The sequence below is a fragment of the Oncorhynchus gorbuscha genome, unplaced genomic scaffold, assembly GCF_021184085.1.
Source record: "Oncorhynchus gorbuscha isolate QuinsamMale2020 ecotype Even-year unplaced genomic scaffold, OgorEven_v1.0 Un_scaffold_3279, whole genome shotgun sequence".
NCBI classification, from domain to species: domain Eukaryota; kingdom Metazoa; phylum Chordata; class Actinopteri; order Salmoniformes; family Salmonidae; genus Oncorhynchus; species Oncorhynchus gorbuscha.
Window position 1 is genome coordinate 30,199 of NW_025747562.1, and position 13,789 is coordinate 43,987.

Consider the following 13,789-nt stretch of genomic DNA (forward strand, 5'->3'; position numbering starts at 1 on the left):
AACTCAGTGTTCTCGCCGCTGAGTTTAGCCAGCGATTTGCCGACTTCGATGCCCAGAAATGCAAGTTTGAACTGCTTAGTAATCCCTTCGCAGTTGATGTGGAAAATGCACCAACCAACATCCAAATGGAGCTGATTGAACTCCAGTGCAACGACACGCTGAAGTCAAAGTATGATGCTGTGGGGGTTGAGAATTCAACCCCTTTTTTATGGCAAGCCTTGATAAGATAAAATGCACTTAAACCCTCAGATAATAAGTTGCATGGTGTTTAACAGGATTTTTGCCGAGGCAACCTGCCGCTACCTAGTACACAGCAGCATCCATCTACTAAAGTACTACACATCCAGCAACGTGTTAATTCAACTAGTTCCTCATGTCCCCAGGCTATTAAACAGATACAGTCCTCTAGGTCCTCATGTCCCCAGGCTATTAAACAGATACAGTCCTCTAGGTCCTCATGTCCCCAGGCTATTAAACAGATACAGTCCTCTAGGTCCTCATGTCCCCAGGCTATTAAACAGATACAGTCCTCTAGGTCCTCATGTCCCCAGGCTATTAAACAGATACAGTCCTCTAGGTCCTCATGTCCCCAGGCTATTAAACAGATACAGTCCTCATGTCCCCAGGCTATTAAACAGATACAGTCCTCTAGGTCCTCATGTCCCCAGGCTATTAAACAGATACAGTCCTCTAGGTCCTCATGTCCCCAGGCTATTAAACAGATACAGTCCTCTAGGTCCTCATGTCCCCAGGCTATTAAACAGATACAGTCCTCATGTCCCCAGGCTATTAAACAGATACAGTCCTCTAGGTCCTCATGTCCCCAGGCTATTAAACAGATACAGTCCTCTAGGTCCTCATGTCCCCAGGCTATTAAACAGATACAGTCCTCATGTCCCCAGGCTATTAAACAGATACAGTCCTCTAGGTCCTCATGTCCCCAGGCTATTAAACAGATACAGTCCTCTAGGTCCTCATGTCCCCAGGCTATTAAACAGATACAGTCCTCTAGGTCCTCATGTCCCCAGACTATTAAACAGATACAGTCCTCATGTCCCCAGGCTATTAAACAGATACAGTCCTCTAGGTCCTCATGTCCCCAGGCTATTAAACAGATACAGTCCTCATGTCCCCAGGCTATTAAACAGATACAGTCCTCTAGGTCCTCATGTCCCCAGGCTATTAAACAGATACAGTCCTCTAGGTCCTCATGTCCCCAGGCTATTAAACAGATACAGTCCTCTAGGTCCTCATGTCCCCAGGCTATTAAACAGATACAGTCCTCTAGGTCCTCATGTCCCCAGGCTATTAAACAGATACAGTCCTCTAGGTCCTCATGTCCCCAGGCTATTAAACAGATACAGTCCTCTAGGTCCTCATGTCCCCAGGCTATTAAACAGATACAGTCCCCTAGGTCATCATGTCCTCAGGCTATTAAACAGATACAGTCCTCATGTCCCCAGGCTATTAAACAGATACAGTCCCCTAGGTCATCATGTCCTCAGGCTATTAAACAGATACAGTCCTCATGTCCCCAGGCTATTAAACAGATACAGTCCCCTAGGTCATCATGTCCTCAGGCTATTAAACAGATACAGTCCTCTAGGTCCTCATGTCCCCAGGCTATTAAACAGATACAGTCCTCTAGGTCCTCATGTCCCCAGGCTATTAAACATATACAGTCCTCTAGGCCTCATGTCCCCAGGCTATTAAACATATACAGTCCCCTAGGTCCTCAGGCTATTAAACAGATACAGTCCTCTAGGTCCTCATGTCCCCAGGCTATTAAACAGATACAGTCCTCTAGGTCCTCATGTCCCCAGGCTATTAAACACATACCAGGTACAGTCCTGTAGGGCCTTGACGGTCAGGGCCAGTTAAACAGATACCAGGTACAGTCCTGTAGGGCCTTGACGGTCAGGGCCAGTTAAACAGATACCAGGTACAGTCCTGTAGATTAGTCAGTCAGTCATTATAGAGTGTGTTACATGACAGAAACCCATTTTCAGGATATCCATGACTCTCAAGGATGCTCATGCTGTGAATGTCCTGGTTTGGGCTATACTTTTGATGGTACGCCATTACTCAACATACCCCTTGTAATATAATGATTTCATAGCTAAAGGCTGGGAGTTGGCAGCAGGTTGATGTTTATTTGTGTATCTTGCCCTGTAGGTAGGACTGAGCAATTTCCACTAGATGGGCCAGCTGTGAAGTTAAAACTGGTTATGTTGTAAAAATACATGAAAATCTTTTAATTTAAAGGTCCAATGTAGCTGTTTTATCTCAATATCAAATCATTTCTGCGTAACAATGAAGTATCTTACTGTGATTGTTTTCAATAAAACAAATTGTAAAACAAAAGAAATAATAAAACAATTGCTTATTACCAAAAGTACAATTTCTCAAGACATAATTTTGCTAAGAATGTCTGGGTAGTCTGAGTGGGGAGGGGGAAACTGAAAACTAGATGTTATTGGCTGAGAGGTTTGGAACGCTGTTAATGGGATTTATATAGCCCACACAGATATTTATGGAGATTTGGAATGCTGTTAATGGGATTTATATAGCCCACACAGATATTTATGGAGATTTGGAATGCTGTTAATGGGATTTATATAGCCCACACAGATATTTATGGAGATTTGGAACTCTGTTAATGGGATTTATATAGCCCACAAATCAAATCAAATCAAATCAAATTGTATTTGTCACATACACATGGTTAGCAGATGTTAATGCGAGTGTAGCGAAATGCTTGTGCTTCTAGTTCCGACAATGCAGTGATAACCAACAAGTAATCTAACTAACAATTCCAAAAAAAACTACTGTCTTATACACAGTGTAAGGGGATAAGGAACATGTACATAAGGATATATGAATGAGTGATGGTACAGAGCAGCATACAGTAGATGGTATCGAGTACAGTATATACATATGAGATGAGTGTGTAGACAAAGTAAACAAAGTGGCATAGTTAAAGTGGCTAGTGATACATGTGTTACATAAGGATGCAGTCGATGTTGTAGAGTACAGTATATACATATGCATATGAGATGAATAATGTAGGGTAAGTAACATTATATAAGGTAGCATTGTTTAAAGTGGCTAGTGATATATATATATATATATATATTTACATCATTTCCATCAATTCCCATTATTAAAATGGCTGGAGTTGGGTCAGTGTCAATGACAGTGTGTTGGCAGCAGCCACTCAATGTTAGTGGTGGCTATTTAACAGTCTGATGGCCTTGAGATAGAAGCTGTTTTTCAGTCTCTCGGTCCCAGCTTTGATGCACCTGTACTGACCTCGCCTTCTGGATGATAGCGGGGTGAACAGGCAGTGGTTCGGGTGGTTGATGTCCTTGATGATCTTTATGGCCTTCCTGTAACAACGGGTGGTGTAGGTGTCCTGGAGGGCAGGTAGTTTGCCCCCGGTGATGCGTTGTGCAGTCCTCACTACCCTCTGGAGAGCCTTACGGTTGAGGGCGGAGCAGTTGCCGTACCAGGCGGTGATACAGCCCGCCAGGATGCTCTCGATTGTGCATCTGTAGAAGTTTGTGAGTGCTTTTGGTGACAAGCCGAATTTTTCAGCCTCCTGAGGTTGAATAGGCGCTGCTGCGCCTTCTTCACGACGCTGTCAGTGTGAGTGGACCAATTCAGTTTGTCTGTGATGTGTATGCCGAGGAACTTAAAACTAGCTACCCTCTCCACTACTGTTCCATCGATGTGGATAGGGGGTGTTCCCTCTGCTGTTTCCTGAAGTCCACAATCATCTCCTTAGTTTTGTTGACGTTGAGTGTGAGGTTATTTTCCTGACACCACACTCCAAGGGCCCTCACCTCCTCCCCTGTAGGCCGTCTCGTCGTTGTTGGTAATCAAGCCTACCACTGTTGTGTCGTCCGCAAACTTGATGATTGAGTTGGAGGCGTGCGTGGCCACGCAGTCGTGGGTGAACAGGGAGTACAGGAGAGGGCTCAGAACGCACCCTTGTGGGGCCCCGTGTTGAGGATCAGCGGGGAGGAGATGTTGTTGCCTACCCTCACCACCTGGGGGCGGCCCGTCAGGAAGTCCAGTACCCAGTTGCACAGGGCGGGGTCGAGACCCAGGGTCTCGAGCTTGATGACGAGCTTGGAGGGTACTATGGTGTTGAATGCCGAGCTGTAGTCGATGAACAGCATTCTCACATAGGTATTCCTCTTGTCCAGGTGGGTTAGGGCAGTGTGCAGTGTGGTTGAGATTGCATCGTCTGTGGACCTATTTGGGCGGTAAGCAAATTGGAGTGGGTCTAGGGTGTCAGGTAGGGTGGAGGTGATATGGTCCTTGACTAGTCTCTCAAAGCACTTCATGATGACGGAAGTGAGTGCTACGGGGCGGTAGTCGTTTAGCTCAGTTACCTTAGCTTTCTTGGGAACAGGAACAATGGTGGCCCTCTTGAAGCATGTGGGAACAGCAGACTGGTATAGGGATTGATTGAATATGTCCGTAAACACACCGGCCAGCTGGTCTGCGCATGCTCGGAGGGCGCGGCTGGGGATGCCGTCTGGGCCTGCAGCCTTGCGAGGGTTAACACGTTTAAATGTCTTACTCACCTCGGCTGCAGTGAAGGAGAGACTGCATGTTTCCGTTGCAGGCCGTGTCAGTGGCACTGTATTGTCCTCAAAGCGGGCAAAAAAGTTATTTAGTCTGCCTGGGAGCAAGACATCCTGGTCCGTGACTGGGCTGGATTTCATCTTGTAGTCCGTGATTGACTGTAGACCCTGCCACATGCCTCTTGTGTCTGAGCCATTGAATTGAGATTCCACACAGATATTTATGGAGGTTTGGAATGCTGTTAATGGGATTTAAGGTTAGGGTTAGGCATTAGGGTTAGCAGTGTGGTTAAGGTTAGGGTTAGGCATTAGGGTTAGCAGTGTGGTTAAGGTTAAGGTTAGGGTTAGGCATTAGGGTTAGCAGTGTGGTTAAGGTTAAGGTTAGGGTTAGGCATTAGGGTTAGCAGTGTGGTTAAGGTTAAGGTTAGGGTTAGGCATTAGGGTTAGCAGTGTGGTTAAGGTTAGGGTTAGCAGTGTGGTTAAGGTTAGGGTTAGGCATTAGGGTTAGCAGTGTGGTTAAGGTTAGGGTTAGCAGTGTGGTTAAGGTTAGGGTTAGGCATTAGGGTTAGCAGTGTGGTTAAGGTTAGGGTTAGCAGTGTGGTTAAGGTTAGGGTTAGGCATTAGGGTTAGCAGTGTGGTTAAGGTTAGGGTTAGCAGTTAGGGTTATCAGGTTAAGGTTAGGGTTAGGCATTAGGGTTAGCAGTGTGGTTAAGGTTAGGAGTGTGGTTAGGGTTAGGGTTAGCAGTGTGGTTAAGGTTAGGTTAGGGTTAGCAGTGTGGTTAAGGTTAGGAGTGGTTAAGGTTAGGGTTAGCAGTGTGGTTAAGGTTAGGTTAGGCATTAGGGTTAGCAGTGTGGTTAAGGTTAGGGTTAGCAGTGTGGTTAAGGTTAGGTTAGGCATTAGGGTTAGCAGTGTGGTTAGGGTTAGGCAGGCATTAGGGTTAGGTGTGGTTAAGGTTAGGTTAGGCATTAGGGTTAGCAGTGTGGTTAAGGTTAGGGTTAGCAGTGTGGTTAGGGTTAGGCATTAGGGTTAGCAGTGTGGTTAAGGTTAGGGTTAGGCATTAGGATTATCAGTGTGGTTAAGGTTAGGGTTAGCAGTGTGGTTAAGGTTAGGGTTAGCAGTGTGGTTAAGGTTAGGGTTAGGCATTAGGGTTAGCAGTGTGGTTAAGGTTAGGGTTAGGCATTAGGGTTAGCAGTGTGGTTAAGGTTAGGGTTAGCAGTGTGGTTAAGGTTAGGGTTAGGCATTAGGGTTAGCAGTGTGGTTAAGGTTAGGTTTAAGCTTAGGGTTAGGCATTAGGGTTAGCAGTGTGGTTAAGATTAGCGTTAGGCATTAGGGTTAGCAGTGTGGCTAAGGTTTTTAATTTATTTTTTATTTTTTATTTCACCTTTATTTAACCAGGTAGGCTAGTTGAGAACAAGTTCTCATTTGCAACTGCGACCTGGCCAAGATAAAGCATAGCAGTGTGAACAGACAACACAGAGTTACACATGGAATAAACAATTAACAAGTCAATAACACAGTAGAAAAAAATGGGCAGTCTATATACAATGTGTGCAAAAGGCATGAGGAGGTAGGCAAATAATACAATTTTGCAGATTAACACTGGAGTGATAAATGATCAGATGGTCATGTACAGGTAGAGATATTGGTGTGCAAAAGAGCAGAAAAATAAATAAATAAAAACAGTATAAAAAAACAGTATGGGAATGAGGTAGGTGAAAATGGGTGGGCTATTTTCCTATAGACTATGTACAGCTGCAGCGATCGGTTAGCTGCTCGGATAGCTGATGTTTGAAGTTGGTGAGGGAGATAAAAGTCTCCAACTTCAGGGATTTTTGCAGTTCGTTCCAGTCACAGGCAGCAGAGTACTGGAACGAAAGGCGGCCAAATGATGTGTTGGCTTTAGGGATGATCAGTGAGATACACCTGCTGGAGCGCGTGCTACGGATGGGTGTTGCCATCGTGACCAGTGAACTGAGATAAGGCGGAGCTTTACCTAGCATGGACTTGTAGATGACCTGGAGCCAGTGGGTCTGGCGACGAATATGTAGTGAGGGCCAGCCGACTAGAGCATACAAGTCGCAGTGGTGGGTGGTATAAGGTGCTTTAGTGACAAAACGGATGGCACTGTGATAGACTGCATCCAGTTTGCTGAGTAGAGTGTTGGAAGCCATTTTGTAGATGACATCGCCGAAGTCGAGGATCGGTAGGATAGTCAGTTTTACTAGGGTAAGCTTGGCAGCGTGAGTGAAGGAGGCTTTGTTGCGGAATAGAAAGCCGACTCTTGATTTGATTTTCGATTGGAGATGTTTGATGTGGGTCTGGAAGGAGAGTTTGCAGTCTAGCCAGACACCTAGGTACTTATAGATGTCCACATATTCAAGGTCGGAACCATCCAGGGTGGTGATGCTAGTCGGGCATACGGGTGCAGGCAGCGATCGGTTGAAAAGCATGCATTTGGTTTTACTCGCGTTTAAGAGCAGTTGGAGGCCACGGAAGGAGTGCTGTATGGCATTGAAGCTCGTTTGGAGGTTAGATAGCACAGTGTCCAATGACGGGCCGAAAGTATATAGAATGGTGTCGTCTGCGTAGAGGTGGATCAGGGAATCGCCCAGCAAGAGCAACATCATTGATATACACAGAGAAAAGAGTCGGCCCGAGAATTGAACCCTGTGGCACCCCCATAGAGACTGCCAGAGGACCGGACAGCATGCCCTCCGATTTGACACACTGAACTCGGTCTGCAAAGTAATTGGTGAACCAGGCAATGCAGTCATCCGAAAAACCGAGGCTGTTGAGTCTGCCGATAAGAATATGGTGATTGACAGAGTCGAAAGCCTTGGCGAGGTCGATGAAGACGGCTGCACAGTACTGTCTTTTATCGATGGCGGTTATGATATCGTTTAGTACCTTGAGTGTGGCTGAGGTGCACCCGTGACCGGCTCGGAAACCAGATTGCACAGCGGAGAAGGCACGGTGGGATTCGAGATGGTCAGTGACCTGTTTGTTGACTTGGCTTTCGAAGACCTTAGATAGGCAGGGCAGGATGGATATAGGTCTGTAACAGTTTGGGTCCAGGGTGTCTCCCCTTTGAAGAGGGGGATGACTGCGGCAGCTTTCAATCCTTGGGGATCTCAGACGATATGAAAGAGAGGTTGAACAGGCTGGTAATAGGGGTTGCGACAATGGCGGCAGATAATTTCAGAAATAGCGGGTCCAGATTGTCAAGCCCAGCTGATTTGTACGGGTCCAGGTTTAGGCTTAGGGTTAGGCATTAGGGTTAGCAGTGTGGTTAAGATTAGCGTTAGGCATTAGGGTTAGCAGTGTGGCTAAGGTTAGGGTTAGGCATTAGGGATAGCAGTGTGGTTAAGGTTAGGGGTAAGCATTAGGGTTAGCAGTGTGGTTAAGGTTAGGGTTAGGCATTAGGGTTAGCAGTGTGGTTAAGGTTATGGTTCGGCATTAGGGTTAGCAGTGTGGTTAGGGTTAGGGTTAGCAGTGTGGTTAAGGTTAGGGTTAGGCATTAGGGTTATCAGTGTGGTTAAGTTTAGGGTTAGCAGTGTGGTTAAGGTTAGGGTTAGGCATTAGGGTTAGCAGTGTGGTTAAGGTTAGGTTTAAGCTTAGGGTTAGGCATTAGGGTTAGCAGTGTGGTTAAGCTTAGCGTTAGGCATTAGGGTTAGCAGTGTGGTTAAGGTTAGGTTTAAGCTTAGGGTTAGGCATTAGGGTTAGCAGTGTGGTTAAGCTTAGCGTTAGGCATTAGGGTTAGCGGTGTGGTTAAGGTTAGGGTTAGGCATTAGGGTTAGCAGTGTGGTTAAGGTTAGGGTTAGCAGTGTGGTTAAGGTTAGGGTTAGGCATTAGGGTTAGCAGTGTGGTTAAGGTTAGGGTTAGGCATTAGGATTATCAGTGTGGTTAAGGTTAGGGTTAGCAGTGTGGTTAAGGTTAGGGTTAGCAGTGTGGTTAAGGTTAGGGTTAGGCATTAGGGTTAGCAGTGTGGTTAAGGTTAGGGTTAGGCATTAGGGTTAGCAGTGTGGTTAAGGTTAGGGTTAGCAGTGTGGTTAAGGTTAGGGTTAGGCATTAGGGTTAGCAGTGTGGTTAAGGTTAGGTTTAAGCTTAGGGTTAGGCATTAGGGTTAGCAGTGTGGTTAAGATTAGCGTTAGGCATTAGGGTTAGCAGTGTGGCTAAGGTTTTTTATTTATTTTTAATTTTTTATTTCACCTTTATTTAACCAGGTAGGCTAGTTGAGAACAAGTTCTCATTTGCAACTGCGACCTGGCCAAGATAAAGCATAGCAGTGTGAACAGACAACACAGAGTTACACATGGAATAAACAATTAACAAGTCAATAACACAGTAGAAAAAAATGGGCAGTCTATATACAATGTGTGCAAAAGGCATGAGGAGGTAGGCAAATAATACAATTTTGCAGATTAACACTGGAGTGATAAATGATCAGATGGTCATGTACAGGTAGAGATATTGGTGTGCAAAAGAGCAGAAAAATAAATAAATAAAAACAGTATAAAAAAACAGTATGGGAATGAGGTAGGTGAAAATGGGTGGGCTATTTTCCTATAGACTATGTACAGCTGCAGCGATCGGTTAGCTGCTCGGATAGCTGATGTTTGAAGTTGGTGAGGGAGATAAAAGTCTCCAACTTCAGGGATTTTTGCAATTCGTTCCAGTCACAGGCAGCAGAGTACTGGAACGAAAGGCGGCCAAATGATGTGTTGGCTTTAGGGATGATCAGTGAGATACACCTGCTGGAGCGCGTGCTACGGATGGGTGTTGCCATCGTGACCAGTGAACTGAGATAAGGCGGAGCTTTACCTAGCATGGACTTGTAGATGACCTGGAGCCAGTGGGTCTGGCGACGAATATGTAGTGAGGGCCAGCCGACTAGAGCATACAAGTCGCAGTGGTGGGTGGTATAAGGTGCTTTAGTGACAAAACGGATGGCACTGTGATAGACTGCATCCAGTTTGCTGAGTAGAGTGTTGGAAGCCATTTTGTAGATGACATCGCCGAAGTCGAGGATCGGTAGGATAGTCAGTTTTACTAGGTAAGCTTGGCAGCGTGAGTGAAGGAGGCTTTGTTGCGGAATAGAAAGCCGACTCTTGATTTGATTTTCGATTGGAGATGTTTGATGTGGGTCTGGAAGGAGAGTTTGCAGTCTAGCCAGACACCTAGGTACTTATAGATGTCCACATATTCAAGGTCGGAACCATCCAGGGTGGTGATGCTAGTCGGGCATACGGGTGCAGGCAGCGATCGGTTGAAAAGCATGCATTTGGTTTTACTCGCGTTTAAGAGCAGTTGGAGGCCACGGAAGGAGTGCTGTATGGCATTGAAGCTCGTTTGGAGGTTAGATAGCACAGTGTCCAATGACGGGCCGAAAGTATATAGAATGGTGTCGTCTGCGTAGAGGTGGATCAGGGAATCGCCCGCAGCAAGAGCAACATCATTGATATACACAGAGAAAAGAGTCGGCCCGAGAATTGAACCCTGTGGCACCCCCATAGAGACTGCCAGAGGACCGGACAGCATGCCCTCCGATTTGACACACTGAACTCGGTCTGCAAAGTAATTGGTGAACCAGGCAATGCAGTCATCCGAAAAACCGAGGCTGTTGAGTCTGCCGATAAGAATATGGTGATTGACAGAGTCGAAAGCCTTGGCGAGGTCGATGAAGACGGCTGCACAGTACTGTCTTTTATCGATGGCGGTTATGATATCGTTTAGTACCTTGAGTGTGGCTGAGGTGCACCCGTGACCGGCTCGGAAACCAGATTGCACAGCGGAGAAGGCACGGTGGGATTCGAGATGGTCAGTGACCTGTTTGTTGACTTGGCTTTCGAAGACCTTAGATAGGCAGGGCAGGATGGATATAGGTCTGTAACAGTTTGGGTCCAGGGTGTCTCCCCCTTTGAAGAGGGGGATGACTGCGGCAGCTTTCCAATCCTTGGGGATCTCAGACGATATGAAAGAGAGGTTGAACAGGCTGGTAATAGGGGTTGCGACAATGGCGGCAGATAATTTCAGAAATAGCGGGTCCAGATTGTCAAGCCCAGCTGATTTGTACGGGTCCAGGTTTAGGCTTAGGGTTAGGCATTAGGGTTAGCAGTGTGGTTAAGATTAGCGTTAGGCATTAGGGTTAGCAGTGTGGCTAAGGTTAGGGTTAGGCATTAGGGATAGCAGTGTGGTTAAGGTTAGGGGTAAGCATTAGGGTTAGCAGTGTGGTTAAGGTTAGGGTTAGGCATTAGGGTTAGCAGTGTGGTTAAGGTTATGGTTCGGCATTAGGGTTAGCAGTGTGGTTAGGGTTAGCAGTGTGGTTAAGGTTAGGGTTAGGCATTAGGGTTATCAGTGTGGTTAAGTTTAGGGTTAGCAGTGTGGTTAAGGTTAGGGTTAGGCATTAGGGTTAGCAGTGTGGTTAAGGTTAGGTTTAAGCTTAGGGTTAGGCATTAGGGTTAGCAGTGTGGTTAAGCTTAGCGTTAGGCATTAGGGTTAGCAGTGTGGTTAAGGTTAGGTTTAAGCTTAGGGTTAGGCATTAGGGTTAGCAGTGTGGTTAAGCTTAGCGTTAGGCATTAGGGTTAGCGGTGTGGTTAAGGTTAGGGTTAGGCATTAGGGTTAGCAGTGTGGTTAAGGTTAGGGTTAGCAGTGTGGTTAAGGTTAGGTTAGGCATTAGGGTTAGCAGTGTGGTTAAGGTTAGGGTTAGGCATTAGGATTATCAGTGTGGTTAAGGTTAGGTTAGCAGTGTGGTTAAGGTTAGGGTTAGCAGTGTGGTTAAGGTTAGGGTTAGGCATTAGGGTTAGCAGTGTGGTTAAGGTTAGGGTTAGGCATTAGGGTTAGCAGTGTGGTTAAGGTTAGGGTTAGCAGTGTGGTTAAGGTTAGGGTTAGGCATTAGGGTTAGCAGTGTGGTTAAGGTTAGGTTTAAGCTTAGGGTTAGGCATTAGGGTTAGCAGTGTGGTTAAGATTAGCGTTAGGCATTAGGGTTAGCAGTGTGGCTAAGGTTTTTTATTTATTTTTAATTTTTTATTTCACCTTTATTTAACCAGGTAGGCTAGTTGAGAACAAGTTCTCATTTGCAACTGCGACCTGGCCAAGATAAAGCATAGCAGTGTGAACAGACAACACAGAGTTACACATGGAATAAACAATTAACAAGTCAATAACACAGTAGAAAAAAATGGGCAGTCTATATACAATGTGTGCAAAAGGCATGAGGAGGTAGGCAAATAATACAATTTTGCAGATTAACACTGGAGTGATAAATGATCAGATGGTCATGTACAGGTAGAGATATTGGTGTGCAAAAGAGCAGAAAAATAAATAAATAAAAACAGTATAAAAAAACAGTATGGGAATGAGGTAGGTGAAAATGGGTGGGCTATTTTCCTATAGACTATGTACAGCTGCAGCGATCGGTTAGCTGCTCGGATAGCTGATGTTTGAAGTTGGTGAGGAGATAAAAGTCTCCAACTTCAGGGATTTTTGCAATTCGTTCCAGTCACAGGCAGCAGAGTACTGGAACGAAAGGCGGCCAAATGATGTGTTGGCTTTAGGGATGATCAGTGAGATACACCTGCTGGAGCGCGTGCTACGGATGGGTGTTGCCATCGTGACCAGTGAACTGAGATAAGGCGGAGCTTTACCTAGCATGGACTTGTAGATGACCTGGAGCCAGTGGGTCTGGCGACGAATATGTAGTGAGGGCCAGCCGACTAGAGCATACAAGTCGCAGTGGTGGGTGGTATAAGGTGCTTTAGTGACAAAACGGATGGCACTGTGATAGACTGCATCCAGTTTGCTGAGTAGAGTGTTGGAAGCCATTTTGTAGATGACATCGCCGAAGTCGAGGATCGGTAGGATAGTCAGTTTTACTAGGGTAAGCTTGGCAGCGTGAGTGAAGGAGGCTTTGTTGCGGAATAGAAAGCCGACTCTTGATTTGATTTTCGATTGGAGATGTTTGATGTGGGTCTGGAAGGAGAGTTTGCAGTCTAGCCAGACACCTAGGTACTTATAGATGTCCACATATTCAAGGTCGGAACCATCCAGGGTGGTGATGCTAGTCGGGCATACGGGTGCAGGCAGCGATCGGTTGAAAAGCATGCATTTGGTTTTACTCGCGTTTAAGAGCAGTTGGAGGCCACGGAAGGAGTGCTGTATGGCATTGAAGCTCGTTTGGAGGTTAGATAGCACAGTGTCCAATGACGGGCCGAAAGTATATAGAATGGTGTCGTCTGCGTAGAGGTGGATCAGGGAATCGCCCGCAGCAAGAGCAACATCATTGATATACACAGAGAAAAGAGTCGGCCCGAGAATTGAACCCTGTGGCACCCCCATAGAGACTGCCAGAGGACCGGACAGCATGCCCTCCGATTTGACACACTGAACTCGGTCTGCAAAGTAATTGGTGAACCAGGCAATGCAGTCATCCGAAAACCGAGGCTGTTGAGTCTGCCGATAAGAATATGGTGATTGACAGAGTCGAAAGCCTTGGCGAGGTCGATGAAGACGGCTGCACAGTACTGTCTTTTATCGATGGCGGTTATGATATCGTTTAGTACCTTGAGTGTGGCTGAGGTGCACCCGTGACCGGCTCGGAAACCAGATTGCACAGCGGAGAAGGCACGGTGGGATTCGAGATGGTCAGTGACCTGTTTGTTGACTTGGCTTTCGAAGACCTTAGATAGGCAGGGCAGGATGGATATAGGTCTGTAACAGTTTGGGTCCAGGGTGTCTCCCCCTTTGAAGAGGGGGATGACTGCGGCAGCTTTCCAATCCTTGGGGATCTCAGACGATATGAAAGAGAGGTTGAACAGGCTGGTAATAGGGGTTGCGACAATGGCGGCAGATAATTTCAGAAATAGCGGGTCCAGATTGTCAAGCCCAGCTGATTTGTACGGGTCCAGGTTTAGGCTTAGGGTTAGGCATTAGGGTTAGCAGTGTGGTTAAGATTAGCGTTAGGCATTAGGGTTAGCAGTGTGGCTAAGGTTAGGGTTAGGCATTAGGGATAGCAGTGTGGTTAAGGTTAGGGGTAAGCATTAGGGTTAGCAGTGTGGTTAAGGTTAGGGTTAGGCATTAGGGTTAGCAGTGTGGTTAAGGTTATGGTTCGGCATTAGGGTTAGCAGTGTGGTTAGGGTTAGCAGTGTGGTTAAGGTTAGGGTTAGGCATTAGGGTTATCAGTGTGGTTAAGTTTAGG

General features: G+C 46.2%; 1 protein-coding gene across 1 annotated transcript; it reads right to left on the minus strand.

Annotated features, from left to right (window-relative positions):
- Nucleotides 1-268: 268 nt before the first annotated feature.
- LOC124027483 lies at nt 269-1,410 on the minus strand (the record flags this gene model as incomplete). The annotated part of the gene is made up of 2 exons (XM_046339899.1): nt 269-585; nt 619-1,410. Coding segments are annotated over 2 exons (1,109 nt in total), but the record flags the coding sequence as incomplete, so codon positions are not given.
- Nucleotides 1,411-13,789: the final 12,379 nt, after the last annotated feature.